Source organism: Squalius cephalus (genome assembly GCF_949319135.1).
Source record: "Squalius cephalus genome assembly, chromosome: 18".
NCBI lineage: Eukaryota > Metazoa > Chordata > Actinopteri > Cypriniformes > Leuciscidae > Squalius > Squalius cephalus.
Genome location: NC_137139.1, coordinates 25,032,753 through 25,049,817, shown reverse-complemented (window position 1 = coordinate 25,049,817; position 17,065 = coordinate 25,032,753). Strand labels below are relative to the sequence as shown.

Here is a 17,065-nt window from a genome sequence, read left to right as displayed (position 1 = left end):
CGACGTGGAACTTCCAGTTAACAGTGACACAATTTATACAGTTAAAAAATATATTCTAATTCTAATTCTAAATATAAAAATATAAATTAATATAAACTCACCAAACTAATATAAACTAAAATAAACTTTTTTTTGGGAAAATATTTAGTTTCTATTCAGTTACATTATTACGTTATTATATGTGTAATACTTACACATCATATTACTGTACTGGTTATTTATTATGTATTACATATCAAAAATATTTAATTTTAACTTTTTTTGTTTACCCAGTTTTCTCTAATCTTTTCCACTGACCTAACACACCTGCTGCGGGGACTTTTAAATCCATATTCTAGTCTACATTAAACATTTACAGACTAAATATGCACCGTAATACAAAACATTTTCAATATTTTACACTACATGAGTTTAGTCCGGGGTTAGCCACACTTTTTTATTTCTGTGAGTAGGTTCACTTTTTAAATTTAAATTGCTCTATAAGCATATGCCTTCAATTTATGGATGCAAAACAGCTATTTAATAAATTGTTTTTATTGTAAACAGAATATTTAAATTATGTATGAGCACATGGCTCACTTATGTTTGCCTTTTGTTCGATATTCACTATTGTGTAAGGCCCCTGTTCACCCACTAGGGGTCAATACAAATCTACGAATCTAATACAAATTGCCACCTCAGTAGAGAGTTTACATGTGTCATGCACACGACACAACTCATACAATATATATTACTGATAAAACTAATAAACTTCTCGTGCATTTATACTTTTATTACAATTATTCAAAGATATCGTTTAAGAAACAGTAGGCTACCTGGTGATAAGATAAGCTAAACGTATATCCATCCTTCTATGCTCTTGTGCTATACTGTGATTGTGTTCAGTCTCATGAAAATGTGAATAAGCAATGATAGCTTCCTAAAATCAAAACTGACAATTGTTTTTTTTCTGGCAAATCGGTAAGTTTTTTTAATCACACACAGTAATAAAAGTAAGAAAAATCACAGGACTCAAAATTACTGAACACACTTTTCTTACAAAAGTATTTTTCTTTGCTTTTGTGGTCACAGGCAGATCTAGAGCAAAGCCTGAAATCAAGTAATAGGGACCAATATAATGACATGGATCTGCATTTATTAACATGCCATAAAGTATCACATTTCAAATAGTTACATTTCTCTGATTAAGGTGCTTGGCCCTGCAAATGTTGTTTGCATAAACACAGATCACGTTAAAGACAGCTATATGAGTAACAAGCCACATTTATTAGGCATCTAATAACAATTAAACAGTAATTGTCCTACAAACATTCGATTATGCATAATATATATAAAAATATTAGTAAATCATGTCACAGATCTTTTTTGTTTTTAGATATGTTGCTTAATATTTATTTAAAAGTCAAGTCCATCAAGGGTCAAGAAAGTAAAAACTGGAGGGGATCTTGCTGGTATTGTGAACTCTTAAAGGAGAACTCCGGTCAATTTTAACATTGAGCTCATTTTTTTGTCAATTTGGAGTGCTGTCAATACAGAGAACAACGACAAAAATCGGTGTTGCCTACACCGTGTTATCCTCTTTTTAAAATTTGCACCCTGTTGACTTCAATGGGGCAATATTTAAACCTGCTTTTAGCCTCTTAACATCCTTGATGTGTCATTACAAGTGCCCAACCATTGTGAGTGATTCCTTCAGAGTTAACACGGGTGAATCTGACTGCAGTAGATGTGAAAGATATGAATAAAAGTGATGTTAATTCAGCCAGTGCTCATACCTGTATTTACATCCTGTTTTCGGTCGAAGTCCAAAGTAGTCGATTGTCGAGTTCACGCGCATAGGTTTAGTTACGATTATGACGCGCGTGAACTCGACAATCGACTTCTTTGGACTTTGACCGAAAACAGGATGATAACACGGTGTAGGTAACACCGATTTTTGTCGTTGTTCTCTGTACTGACAGCACTCCAAATTGACAAAAAAATTAGCTCAATGTTAAAATTGACCGGAGTTCTCCTTTAACAACACTATTAATTCTGTACAAGCCTTATTTGTTCCTCTAGCAAATTTAATCAGATTTTAAATAGTAATGCTAGAGACATTTCCCTAACCCCAAAAGGTATCTGCTGACTTCTTTCACATTTTTTTAGAGGGAAATTCTGTGGAATGGATTTTAACATGGTAAAACAGAGCTGAAGGCATAATCAAATTAGTCCAAATATTAAATAAATACACACAAAAGGGGCGGAGAATACGTCGAAATTTGTGAACGATGCAGAGTCCATGCAGGCCTGCCGATCCCTGAAGAATCCTGTCAGCTGCATCATGGTGTCAGCGCACATGATGACTCATTAGGCTTGAGGGTCACCTTTACCACGAGTTGCGGGGTAATCGTGTGGACGGGGCTTGTTCTGACTGTGAGCCTGCCGGAGGTTTTTTTGTGAGGGTCGAGCAAAGCAGGATGTCAAAGAGCGTGAGCTGCAGTCACAAGCTCCATCCTGGCAAAGAGAGGGGAAATGTAAGGAGATATTCTCAGCTCAGCATTATGACAAATCAAGTGACAAACAAAAAACAAAAGCTCTGGAAAATGCCTCATTTCACCTTATTTTCAAATAGGCTTACTGATCCAATACTACTAGAGTGACTTTTTCTAGTTGTATTTAGTAAAAATGAGTTCACCATGGTTACACTGTATTTGTGCCATGTACTGTAAATGTCATTATGTTTTGAAAAAAAAATTCTTTAAAATTTTCCTTAAAGAATAAAAAGAAAAATTGTTTAAAAAATGTATTACACGTTGTCATATGAACAGTCAGACATTAAACAGACTGATGCAAGTCTCACGAATCTGTACATAATTATACTTTGATTTAGATAAAACCAAAAATAAATAAACCAAAAATAAAGTTCACTGAGGGAGTCAGATGTAAACAGCTCTGAATGATTCACCGATTAAGCGAGTCTGAATCACTAAGGCCAAGACTCACTAAAAAGAGCCAGTTCATAATAATCATTTTGTTCATGACAAAACTGCACATGGACACACTCAATGAGTCATTTTAAATGATTGTCGCGCAATTTTATTTTACATTTGCGACCATTTTAGTCTCTAAAAGTCCAAACTTTTCAAAAAGTTAAACTTTGCTGCTAACCTCCAAGCCCTTGTTCTTGCTGATTGAACCCCTGTCGATTTGGTGCTGGGTTTGGGTCTGACTCTGACAGACCGCCTCCTCTTTTTGGCTGTTTTTCATAAATCTGCGGTTCACGATCTTAGTGATGCTGTCATTTCTGACCAGTGGGACCGCTGGTATACGAGACGGGGGGTGCTCCGATTTCTTTGAACCCACCAGTCCGACGTGATCCCTACGAGCCGCTGGAGCTTTCTCCATCGCCGGGTTGGTCTTCTCTCCTCGGCCACACACGTTGCGCAGAAACTCCTGGACCAGACCGTACTTGTGGACTCCTACATTTTTACGACCGCCAGGTTTATCGTGGGCCTGCGCTGATACTGAGCTCGGCCTGCTAGGTGTCGATCCACGTTGCGACAGAGCCCACAAACCACGGTCCTTAGCTCCGTAATCCATCCTGGAGGAGGCGCTCAGAGATGAGGAAGAGGACAAAGAGGATGTAGTGAAGGATGAAGAGGATGATGGTGAAGTGGAAGACTTAGAGGAAAACGGAGAGGATGTAGAGTGTCTGCGCTGTATTTTCGGCGAGGTGGAATGTGGTTGAAAGCGCTCTGCAGGACCAGGCACCCTTTCCAATGATGCTGACGTCTGCTGGGTTCTAGCGGATACGAATGAGGTCACCCGGGGTGACCAGTGCTTTGCGGTATAAAGACTTCGAGGGCCATCGGTCTGTAGCCCGACTGTGGTCACCTGTGGTTGGGATTGTGTTTGAGTTCCCGTACTCACAACACTCGCCACATTGCTCCCAAAATCCTTTCCTCTTTTCCTCTCTAGAGGGCTGGATTGCGAGGTTTGAAGCACACTGGCTGTGATTTCCTTCATGTCATCACTCAAGTTGGCTGAGACGTCCATGCTATTGAAAGCCAAGCGTGAAGGGGAAGCAATACTGGAGGTCTGAAGACCTGAACAGGATGTAGAACTGATGACAGCTCTCTCCGTCAAAGTTTGGCAGACAATCGGCACGCTACCCAGCCAGTTTTCATATGCAGAGACCCAGTCTCGGTTTACAAGGCCACAGGAAAAAGCATTGAAATGTGGTTCCTGGCTCTCCTCACACTCTTCCTCCTCTCCTGCTACCAGAGAGCTCATTTGGATCCTTTTTGCTGATGGTGGGCTGAAATATATACGAATGCTGGTCCTCTCTGGAGCAGTGTGGCTTCTCTGGGTCAGCTCCTGGTTTGGGTTCAAACCAGGGAAACTGGAAGGCATGATAGGGCAGTCCCAAGTCTTACAGCCGTCTTCTCTGTCCAGAAGGGCAGCTTCATGACTGAGGTACTTCCAGTTCTTGTTGGGTTTTGCAGTGCCAGTTTTGAGAGTCATCCTGGTGGGAAAGCAAACTCTATTAATTAATTAATAAATCTCAAACAAGTTAGAACTTTATATAGATAGATATCTTGAGATGGAATTACTCTGTGAAAATGAAAGAATCTGACCTTTCCATTTTTCCATCTTTTGTCATCTTATTTCTGAAGGACTGAAAGTGGGTTAGAAAGATTATTATTTTGCACTCATGATTAGTGTATTTTTATATTAAATATGTAAAAATGAATACTTAATAAGTATACTTAATACTTAGAAAAAATACATTACACACACACGCACGCACACACACACACACACAAACTATATGTATAGTATAGAAAATATTATATATATATATATATATATACACACACTCACATATACATATATATTGTAATATTGTAATAAGTTCTATTTATACTATAATATTAAAATATTATATATTACTATATTATATATACTAAAATATTATGTATTAAAACAACTTGTACAACCTGGAACTTTCAACAGAAAAATATCTCAGAATGAATCAGGGACAGGGAATCCTTCTACTATTACTTAGGGATGAGGATTTTAAGATGCACAGTAATGACTGTCTTATTTAGGGAAAGTGTGTCAGAGTGCCAGTTAGGGATTACAGAAAAGAAAACCGCAAGAAAACGCTTTGATCGAAAAAAAAAATAACCACTGGAAAAATGTCTCTGCATTCCAATCCAGGCTTTACTTAACCCCTTCAAAGAACTGTCACTGTCTACATTCCAATTTTATTCATAGTATCTATGATAATGAACAGATCATTTGTTCAAAGGGAAGAATGAAACTGCTGTCAAACTGGAGGGCAACAATATAAAATCACGTTGTTTAAAAATAGAAAGTAACATCTAAAACCATTTAAAGATCCATTATGCATTTGATCCTCTAAATAATGCCTCCTCATTCCTCTCTCTCTCTCCTCCTTTCCCTCAACCCTGCACAATGTTTCCCCCCGTTTACTGTAAAGTAAAGTAAACTCCTTATTTGAACTTCAGCTGAGCCTTGATAAGTGCCTCTGTGGTCACTGTGGTTAGGCTAAGCCTTTTTCAGAGTGAGAAGTCGTGATTGAAGCTGATGTCTGTGCTCCGCCTGCTGTCCTACAGTCCCAAAAGGGGATTAGCCCAAATTCTGTTGCCATGCGGCCCTTTAACACACACAGGCTCACGGGACTGTCTCAAATCTCTGACCTCTGTTGCTTTAGGACTGTGAAATGAAGCCATTTGGCGAGTATTATGCATTAGTATAATGCATATGTTTTAAGCTTAATCAGACTGAATAGTTATAGTATTAGAAAATTGCATTAGCAAAAGGGGGATTTAAATTATTTTAATAATGATAGTTCAGACTTCGGGTTGCAGTAAGCGTGTATACAATATTGTTCGAACATTCTGGGTTGGTAAGATTTTAAGATGCTAAGACGTTTTTGAAAGAGGGATCTTATGCTCACCATGGCTCCATTTATTTGATCAAAAATACAGTAAAAACAGTAATACTGTGAAATATTATTACAGTTCAAAATAGCTGTATTCTAATATGCTGATTTCCCTTTTGAAAATTTGTGATTACCATGGTTTAACTATTATAACAATGTTTTTTGTTTGTTTTATTTGTATATTTTTATTATATTTATTATAGTATATTTAAAACATTTATTATTATTATCAATGTTGAAAATGGTTGAACATTTTTGTGGAAACTGCGATTATTTGATTTTATTGAAATAATACTTTTCATCAGTTTGATGCATCCTTGCTGAAAATTAAAGTACAAAATAAAAATCTCTCTGACCCCAAACGTTTAAACGGTAGTGTAGGTCATGAAAGAAATGCCACAAAAGACATAAATGGCAGAAACAGGTAAATAATAATAACACTACGTTTCAATTTATTAACACTAGTTATTGCATTAGATATCATGAACTACTGAAAAAGTTTAAAGCATTTATTAAAGTTAATGTTAATTTATCTATTTTCAAATGCTGCAAATATATTAGCATTAGATTATTAGAATTCTAAACAAACATGAATTAACAATAAACAAGTGTATTTATAGATTAATATAAACCTAAATTAATAAATGCTTAAAAAAATTGTTGTGGTTCATAATATCTAATGCACTTACTAATGTTTCCAAATTGAACTAGAATTACTATAAATGATTGTCCTATGTAGAACTATAATGATTATAAAGTGTTACCAATTAAATAATCCAAAAAAAAGAACAATCTTTGCTCTGACCTGCATTTTTCTATTTTGCTTTGCTGTCTTCGACCTTTCGCACTCTAGACGCACATGGTTCAGGTGTTCCAGCAGTTCCTGCCGCTCAGAGCTCCAGTTGCTCTCACAGACCTTCAGCTGTCTTGTCAGGTCCATGACTGCAGTGTAGGACTCAGCTAACAGGTGCTGAAGCTTCTCAACGTGGTCCTTCTGCAAAGCCGCATTCAGATCTGATGGACCCTTTATTCCTGCCTTCCCAGCTGGACCCTCCAGCTATAAACAAACACAAACAACTATAAAACCATGATGATGACTTTTCCGTGTCATAAAGCTTTTTTCATTTCCCTAGAGGCCGAGAATGAAGAAAGATGTGATGACATGAGAACCATGGCAACAGGTTCATTGATGCTCTCTGAAGGGAATTTACACTGATCTCCTGGTTCTCACCCTGCTTATGAGGCTCTTGAGCTCTGTACACTCCACGGCCCACGCAGCTTTGGCGTTTGCAAACTGTCGGACGACAAACTGGGCTGCCCTGTGCTGCTCCCAGAGTTCACAGAACAGATCCTGCAGGGCTGTCCTCAGGTCTGACAGCAGGGCACTGCTCACCTGAGAGAGGAACACACAGGGCTGAATGTACACTGGGCAGTGGGAATTTCTGTCATGTGTTTGGCATGGTAATGGATATGACAATGTTGATATATTTGGTCTTCGCGGAATAGATCTTCTATGCTGCTGCTGCTGTTGGTTATTGCTGCTGCTGCAGAGCAAGTACGGGACTTGCTACGGCCATTACATACACGACACGCTGCTGTGAGCAAGTAAGACATGCTGCTGCTAATCAATATAGCGTACATGAAATACCCGTAGCAGATCTATACAGGTGGAGCGTTTCTGAAAGCATGCTGCACTGCTAAGGCAAAAGCTAACCAAGGTTTAGCATGCAAGCTCATTGGCTACTGATGCAGCAGGAACCAATCAGCTGTGCCCTATAGAGAATGATACGATTGCAAGCAGGTTGAGTTAAGGACCTATTAGCCTATGTCATCTAGAGTTTCATGACATAACTTTGTATTTATCTTCCCCTGTTGCCCATTTTCAACAATGCTATTTGGCTAATCTATGACCAGAGAGCAGGCACGTTCAACTACAGTTTAATTATGAAAAAGGCCATTTTTAAAGTTCTTTCAGATTCAATTTAATGCATACACATTTATAGTTAGTGTTGTAACATGACTAGCAAAAGTTTTTGATTATATTATTTACCTCATTCTTTTTCATACCTGAGTGTTGCATTTCTCTTGAAGATTGTACTTGCATGCTCTTGACTCTGTGTCCTTTAGGAGATGAATTTCATTCTGACAATATATCTGAAATTAAAAGATATTTCATATAACCGGATGTTCTTGAGTGAAATAAACTTTTAATAGTTATTGTGTGAGTTTTTTTTTTATTTAAAAATTAAGTACAATATGTGAAAAATGTATAGATTATAGAGAAATTATCTAAAATGTAAAAATATAGATTATTTTATTGTGCATAATTTACAATTTTCTCAGATGATCTCTCTATATATATTAGCTCAAATTATGTAAAGGGTGTGAAAATATGTACAGTGTCAGTAACTGTGTATATTAAGGTTACATTAATGGTAAACAACACATTTCCACCAAAAAGTATTATTAAACACAATACAAGAAAAGCTGTGAAAGATTTGATGTGAATATATGTATATACTGTATAATATTGTTATTGGGCAAATTAAAGTGTTTTAATGTGTCACAGGGCCAAAAAGTGCCCAAAGTCGACAAAGCACCCAACTAACTACATTATTCTGTTATTTCAACTGAAAATAAGAATTCTTATAAAGACAATCTCATCCATCTCCATCAATTAAGATGCATGACCACAGCAGAAAATCTAGTTGCCCAATTTACCTCAAACAGGTTCTTTCCGTCTCCGGTGGGTCTCTCTCCCTGCCGCCACTGCTGGATGAACCATCGGAGCTGCAGAGTGAGCAGCACTAAGCTGTCCTGGTTACACCCATTTCCACAAATTTCTTCACATTGACCTTCTTGTCTTGCTTGATTCTTTGTGTCCTCTTTCATTGCACTTAAATCTTCACCAAAATGTAATATATTATTTTCTGTAACAAGCCCATAGTGCTCTGAAGTGGAGTTTGACAGCACCTCCAACTTTTCTACAAGAGCACGCAGCTGGGCTTGTAACACTTCTAGTCCATTGGTCAAGGGACTTAACATGGGGTCCAAAAGCCATTGATGTGTCTTGCACTGTGGATCCACTGTCGTTTTGCTTAAGTAAGGGCCACCAGGATGGGTCTTATGGGCATATGTAGGTGATCCGCCATTTTTAGCTGGGGCTGTCAGGAGCTGGATAGTTGATCTGACAAGCAGCGCTTGGTCATGGATGGCAAGAAGACCTTCTAGATCCTTCACACCAAATGTGCAGTCTGACTTACATTGAGCTCGTCCATCTTCCTCTTTAGTCTCTGCAGAAAGCTCCTGTTCCCCACCAATCAGCCCTTCTCTGTGCATGTGGATGGAGTTCTCCATGTGTTCTTCCTCTGTACGCATCTGGATCTCCTGCGTGTTATTGTGGATTGTCAACGCATCTGCTTTCTCTACACCATCCAGACATCCACCTTTAAGCACCTCCTCCTGCTCCCTCAGTGCTAACCCTTCACCAGCCCCCTTCACCATCTCCTCTTCTTCCAAGCTTCCTCCTCCTCGTTCACGCAGTTCACTCATCTCTGCCCGCAAACCACGGTTCTCCACCTCTAGTTCCACAATCCGACGACTCAGCAGCGTGGCTTCTTCTTCCACCAGCCGCAAGTGAACTTTGACCTCTGCTTCTCGGGTGTGGGCGGAGTTAGTGGTGCCCGCTGCAGCCTGGTTTTCATCTACATCACCGTAAAGAAGGCGGTATTTGGAAAGCTCCTCCCGCATCGTCTCACTCTCCAGGGCCATCTTTGTTAGCTTCTTGCACATGAGCGCAGACTCCTCTTTGGCAAAGTGGAGCTGGCATTTCAAATCAGCACTGTCATCCTGCAGAGAACACAGGTGTGTTAAAATGGTTGGCATAATTTTAACTTTTACTAATACGTAAACACAGCAAGGCTACCTTGGCTATGATCACTATGGCTAACAGGACTGTGTCACTAATAATTAAATTGAGTATGCATTTTAAAATCTTATTCAATTCCTGAAGTGAATATTTGAAGTGAATTTGAATTGAGATGGCAAACATGATGCAGAATTAAAATGAACTGGGATGGATGGATAGATGGAGGGATAGAGGGATGGATGGATGGATGGATAAACCCGCACTAACCTTCACAAATCAATCGCTTACACTAATGTAACTTCCAACTCACCTGTGAAGAGAGTTTCTTTTCACTCTTGCCGGATGTTGATCTCAAACTTCTTCTCTTTAGAGAATTCTGTGAACGCACCACATCCATAATAAGTCTAAATACATTTTAACAGCTTATATAACAGCTTACTATGCATATTATGGCCAATGCAATTTGTCCCCTAAGATAATGTCCTCCTATGGGCATAAGTGTTCATTTGAGTTATGTTCATCATAGTTGTTATTTTCCATCATACCACTGTCCAATGCATTCCAATTTCTAATGAAATGTGTGACTGTAAGGAAAGTATGCACCTAATAAACACACTTAATCATGTTCGTGTGAGGTGGCAAGAACTCCAACTCCATAACTCCACCAAACATCCATACTGCTCCAAGTATGTTAAGAATGCTGGCTAGAGTCAGTCTATCTGTCTGCTGCTTTGTCTGGGTCGCTCAAACCCTTAAAAGTACAAAGAGCAAAGGAGGAGCATGTAGTCTCCATATTAAAAAGAACCTTATTGATTCAATCCAAACCAAGACTGAACTGTCATAATTTAACCGTAACTCCAAGATAAATGTCTTTTAAAAGTACAGATTGTTGCTTTTGAGATTATAAATCAGTAATTTATCCAGTGGATCAAGATTGCAAAACGATTTTTGACCGGCTGGATGAGTAAAGTGTTCGTATGTAGATCATCATGTTTCAGGTAGTGTCAGGCTCACACGAAGCCTTGATAATCTGGTTGTAGCTGATTTGTTCTGCTGGTAAGGATCAGGAATGGGCAGCAGCTGTCTGAGCTGAGCTGCGCGGATCCACTTCTAAGCACTGAATCCTGGATTAAACTGAATGCGTGCCGTTATTAAAGACCTACAGGCCTTCATTGCCAATAAAAAAAAAAGACATTTTTCAGCACATTCTATTGGTATAATGGTGGCAAACACTTTTTTTTTATCATTATGAGATAGTGAAAGTAAAGAACATGCCTTCTTGCTAGTATTTTAAGCATATATGTCATAACTGCATATCATAAGACCCACATTGGGTTGGACAACAACAAGGATATCCCCTTCAGATGTATTTATAAGTGGCTGCTTTCTTACTCTCTCTTCACCCTTGTCTTTCAAATGACCCATTTATTTGCTCTCTTCTCCCCCTCATGCATCCACAAGTGAGAATGACAGCTGTGGTTTGAATTCAGACCCTTAGATCATTCTATGCCCTACCCAAGCAGTCAGCTGTTGGTTACACCCACTATATACAGTTGGGGTAAAGGTCAGATTGTAATCCTAACGGCATCATTAAATTAAGAAACAAACAAGAATTGCTGTAAAGTGATAGAAGTCATACTTATAGTGATATAAGGGGCATATATAAAGTACGTACAGTATTTTAGCAAAAGACTGTAACAATATATTTCTATTTCAAGTAAATGCTGTTCTTTTAAACTTTATATTCATCAAAGAGTCCTGAAAAAAACGTATCACGGTTTACACAAAATTATTAAGCAGAGCGACTGTTATTTACAGGGGTGCACATAACTGGTGCTCACGTGTGGTAAAAATAAACGACGCGCAGCAGAAAACATGGAAGGAAGCGCTTTTGAGTACCAACATTTTGGGCCAAAATGTTGGTACTCAAAAGCGCTTCCTTCCATGTTTTCTGCTGCGCGTCGTTTATTTTTACCACACGTGAGCACCAGTTATGTGCACCCCTGGTTATTTAATTAATAATAGTTAATATGTAAAATGCAGCTTTGCCATTACAGGAACAAATTTAATTTAAAATATATTACATTTGAAAACTGTTATATTAAATAGTAGTAATATTTCACAATATTACTGTTTTTAAGATCCAATAAATGCAGCCTTGTCAAAATTGATTTTGACTTCTTTCAAAAACTATTCAAAATCTGGCAGACCCTAAACTTTTGAGGTGTGTGTGTGTGTGGTTCAGGTAAACCCTACATTATGGGGGCAAAATGTAATATCCGAAAACCTTGTCCTTGTGGGGCCATTTTTTGGTCCCCATGAGGAAAACAGCTCATAAATCATATTAAGTGATGTTTTTTAAAAATGTAAAAATGCAGAATGTTTTCTGTGATGGCTAGGTTTAGGAGTAGGCTTAGTGTAAGGGGATAGAATATACAGTTTGCACAGTATTTAAATCATGATGTCAATGGAAACTGTATATATATGTATAGTATATATACACATATATATGCACACCAAAGTTTTTGTGGACGTAACACCTGTGATTTGTCCATCTCAGCCTGCAGGACCTGCTTCGCCACCTCCAGATCCTGCAGCCGTTCACGCAACTCCTCGTTTTCCCATTCTAGCTGTGAATGTTTCTTTTGAATGGCCTCAAGTTCGCTGTGCAGGCGAAGGGACACACTTTTTGCCACCTGGGAAAACAATATTCATATAGAGTTAAGCAAATACACTACAAACCATGTGTCATTGCTAACTATCCACAAAGACGTTGATGTTAATACGATAATGATCTCAAGCCCTTTCATTCTCTTGGGGAATATTATTAGACACAAGAAGCTCTATTTAAAGAAAAGAAATATCTGATACTTTATAGGGAACATTGCAAAATGAGGATTAAGTTACTATGTTTCAGCTGTGGTTTGTGACATTGAGGATGTGAGGAAGTAAAGTGATAAGTTAATTGTTTGGGATTCAATGGGTCGACTCTCCTACGATCTCCCTCCTTTGCTATCCTTTGCAAAGCACTCATTCTGTAGATGCTCAAGGGGTTGCTAACAAATGGTAATAATGCCAAGGGAAAACTGTTAGAGTGCATGTTATTATGTGCTTTTCTATTTTATAGCACATTGAATTCAAGGAGAGACTCCACAATCTCGGATTTCTCAGTGAAAAAAGTAAGTTAATGATGAGAATGTGGAGTAGAGCAGACACTGAAAAGGATGCTGTGAGATATCAGGTTGCAGGACACTCCCGTGGGGGCTGGTGAAGACTGAATAACTTGACGGAGTGCTGGTGAGGACGCTGAGCAGCGATGGGCACACACACACACTGGCCCAGTTTGTGAAAGGAGGGTATCTATTTCTCTCACATGCCTTTAAAAAGACTGGTCATGGACACACAGACACACACACACACCAGCAGCTGTGCTTGGACACTTCCCCTCTCAGATACTGTGGCTATAGTCCTTGACACATACCATACACATGCAAATACACACACTCTTTCATTCAACCTTGATTCTTGAGTAATACTTCACATTGTGTTTCTACGAAATACAAAATAACATTTTCACACTTAATTCAGTGCAAACAAAGGGCCTGGAAGAACCCTGAGGAATAGTCTGACTCTGGAAGAGGCAGATTTCGAAAGAAAACAGCCATTTTATATGGGTCGCCCTGCTGTGTAGATTGGTTTTTAATTTGTAACGTTCCTACACAAAGCTCTGTCGCTGATTGGCTGAGAAGTTCAAACCAAAAAATGCTTATGCTGTGAGTGGCCCACCACAAATTACCGATTGTCTGCCAAACAGAAAACCGAGGGCTTTTCTACTCATTTTACCAGTTGGACCAACTCCAAAAATAAAACCACTCACTACACATGTCAAACTATAAAACAAAGCAGCATTTTGACTCTCACTAACACAATTTAGTAACAAACCACAATGGAAAGATTACACAATCCATCTGAGTGCATGCTGATTCACCAAAACAGAGTTTTGACTCATATAGTGACTTACTACTAAACATTTAATTGGCACTAAGCAGTATTAAGCAATTTTGATAAACATCCTGTCCCGATGAATGCCATGGACTGCGTCCAAAACCCTAACAGTGGGTTTCCTGTACACACATACACCAGTGTAGCTTAATTGCACCCAAATCATGAGGGAAATATTTATTTAATTACACCCTGAATGTCTCATACAAGTACTTTCTCACACAAACACACTCAACATGAGCAAATAATGACTGTAAGCATCACATCCTCACCCTAATGTCATGCTCAAGTGTTCTGATAAGCTCGCCGTCCACCTGTCCCGTCTGGGCTACACGCAGGCTGCGTCTCTCCGCTTTCCTGAGTCGGTACTGCAAGATGCGACAGGCCTTATTGGCCTGTTCAAGCTGCTGTCGGAGTTCCTGCAGCTGGTAAACATCCTCCTCCATGTACATGTCTCTCATCTCCAGCATCTCTGAGCGGAGCTCCTCCATTTCGTCCTGAAAAGACAGCCAAAAATGGTGTGTGTAAACTTCCTCAGTGTTGTGGCAGTATTGCACCTACTACCATAAATGTTTTGAAATGAAACTTTTTGGAAGTTTTAATTGGAAAACATGAGAAAAATCTATGCATTCTACTTCAGTCTAAACAAAGCATATGTGTTTGTGCATAAAAAGAGTGTTTCTTATATCACTATTAATTTTGGCCTCCAACCAATTCGCCCAAGCCAGCATTGGTCTTACATGTCGAGTGCTTGTGCACATTAACCCACAGCATGCCAAGAATGATGCACTGTCTTTCTCAGGGATGCATTGATGGACTTTCTGTTGACTTCTTGATTTCTACTGAGACACCTTGCACTTAATCAGAGTAAGGCTTGTTCTCTTTGTGAACCTGTCCTTCTATTGCATGTCAGAGACAATGAGGGATGACACAAGCCAATTAGTAAAAGTGTAATCTTCTAAGAAGAAAGTAAATCTTACAGTATAAGCCGTATCACGTGCAGTTTATTTCTGCTTTGTTTATGTGCCTGTTAAAATATTGTTATGTGTAGACAATGTTAACACTTTAACAAACATGATGTATTCCGAAATAGTTTGTTTTAACAGTTTTAACTCAGAATTACAGTACATAAAAACCACAGGGGGAACTATGGGTTTTGATTTTGGTATATTCATAATGGAACACAAATGTATATAGCAAATATTTTTAAATATGATCAAATTCTCCTAAGCACAAATTTCTTCCTTGAAAAGTTTGCAGAATTAGGTTTATGTCATTTAAAACATGTCATGAGCTTAAAATGTTTTTTGAACATTGTAACTGGTTTGTAACCTGTCCAAGGCAGACTACCAGCTCTAAATAGCTTGATCAAGATCTAGATCAATAGTCCAGCACATCATGTGACATGATTTATGCCATATTGGCTCATAAAAGTATGATGCATAATACCTAAAATCCATCAAAACAGGCTGTTAAAGCAAAGATACCTAAAACACAAATAATTAAAGAAACTTTTGCAACAATACCGTTTTTGTAATTGGTCATCCATGATTAATTAACAACCGACCAATCAGTTAATCTCACCTTTAAATATTCATTTTCCGATCTTAGGTCGTCAATCTCTCTCAGCAGATCCTCATGCACCCCTTCAGCAAAGTCTCCAGTCAGATCCGAAAATGCCACAGATGCGCTCAAGTTCAAGCGACTGTCCTGGGAAACGTAGGACCGGTCTCCAGGAGAGATGCTTCCCTCGCCGAAGCCAAACCCTGGGGACAGGGTGGCATTGATCAGACCATCATCTTCTCTATCTTGTGATATTTGCTCAGCTAAACCGTCCATCATCTCTTCGTGGGTTCCTCTGTGACAGACCTCACCACACTGGGCATCAGTGGACTGCTTATGCTCCTCAGATGCGTCCGAGATCTCAGAGCTGCTGTCCGTGGAAGAGAGTTTCCCGGCAGCACAGCCAGAGTCCTTACTCAGGTCATCAGACGTGATGCTTCCATCCGATAGCTTTCTTCTCCCGGATGATTTACTGCGATTGCTATCGGAGCGTTTTCTCGACTCTGGTTTCATCTCCGTTTTCCCAGCATGGATGTTTGGCGTGACAGATAATCCACGCTTTGGTTTCTTGGAGTGAATCTCCTTAGTCTTGTTCTGTGAGGGAGCTGCGTTCGCCTGAGGTTGTTTTGACGTCATGTGTTGCACATGATGCCGGTGGATTTGTCTTGACTGGTGGCTGACCGCGTCTCCTCCACAGGCTTTATCCTGCCCGTCCCGTCCGTGCTGGGATGAGCGTGCATTAGACTCAGGATTGGCCTCAACTTTGGTCTTTGTCATTGTTGGCGTTCAAATATGAGAATCTCCTCTTATTCGCCGTTCATTGCTTATGTGAAGAAAGAAAGACAATTCTGTGTGTTTATGTTTCCAGGCAGTATAATGAGATGAATAATGCCAGTAGAGTCCTCAGAAGAGTTTGTGTGAGATGAGGAAAAGTTAAGGTAAATCCGAGTAAAGCCGTTAGTCTAGAGGTTGAGTGAATATCTTTACTGTGTGTGGCCATGTGCCTTTAAAACTCCAAAATCTCCGCCCCGAAAACAGGAGCGCTCTCTCTCTCTCTCTCTCTCTCTCTCTCTCTCTCTCTCTCTCTCTCTCTCTCTCTCTCTCTCTCTCTCTCTCTCTCTCTCTCTCTCTCTCTTCTGAGTCAGAGTTAACTCAGCTTTACTGGCATGATTACGCACAGCTAGAAGTGCCAAACCATTGCTTTTCTAGGATAAAATTATAGATTTTTTTCCAGACACCCCTGCAATGCATATTTGCAATGCATATATATATATATATATATATATATATATATATATATATATATATATATATATATATATAATATATATATATAATTTTTTTTTTTTATAACATAGGCTATATATTGGTTTCAAAAGAAAGAAAGTGTATCACAACTCACACACTTCTCAAAGGCACGGAACTTAAAAGTTTAAAAAACATTGCTCGGTTGACATCTAGTGGCTTCAAATGAAACGGAAGATCTGGCCGCAGAAACACTCGTCACGGCAGTCTGAGAACAGCAGTCTCAAACCCGATTCTCCGATTCAGCCCCGGACAAACCCGATGTTATGGCGCTTACGATCGCGTATATCCCGCCCCAACCACTAACCCCCTACCCTTCAGCTCTACCTAAACGAATGCCCACCCCCACCCCAACACTAAAATCCCCATGCAAT

At 39.1% G+C, this 17,065-nt stretch overlaps 1 protein-coding gene across 1 annotated transcript; it reads right to left on the bottom strand.

Annotated features, from left to right (window-relative positions):
• Positions 1-2,022: 2,022 nt before the first annotated feature.
• On the bottom strand, positions 2,023-16,365 carry LOC307146399 (microtubule cross-linking factor 2). The gene is made up of 11 exons (XM_079850361.1): positions 15,408-16,365; positions 14,096-14,320; positions 12,362-12,517; positions 10,132-10,197; positions 8,675-9,802; positions 8,021-8,107; positions 7,185-7,346; positions 6,759-7,010; positions 4,620-4,660; positions 3,151-4,507; positions 2,023-2,496 (listed from the first exon to the last, which is right to left on the bottom strand). The coding sequence occupies exons 1-11, from the start codon at positions 16,161-16,163 to the stop codon at positions 2,350-2,352; spliced, it is 4,377 nt and encodes a 1,458-aa protein (XP_079706487.1). The 5' UTR covers positions 16,164-16,365; the 3' UTR covers positions 2,023-2,349.
• Positions 16,366-17,065: the final 700 nt, after the last annotated feature.

Excerpts from the sequence above, each read along its gene's own strand:
- LOC307146399 (XM_079850361.1), bottom strand. The coding sequence starts at position 16,163 with ATGACAAAGACCAAAGTTGAGGCCAATCCTGAGTCTAATGCACGCTCA. Across the intron at positions 14,321-15,407 it reads CGGAAAATGAATATTTAAAG|GACGAAATGGAGGAGCTCCG; the intron begins GTGAGATTAACT and ends CTGTCTTTTCAG. Across the intron at positions 12,518-14,095 it reads CACTTGAGCATGACATTAGG|GTGGCAAAAAGTGTGTCCCT; the intron begins GTGAGGATGTGA and ends TTGTTTTCCCAG.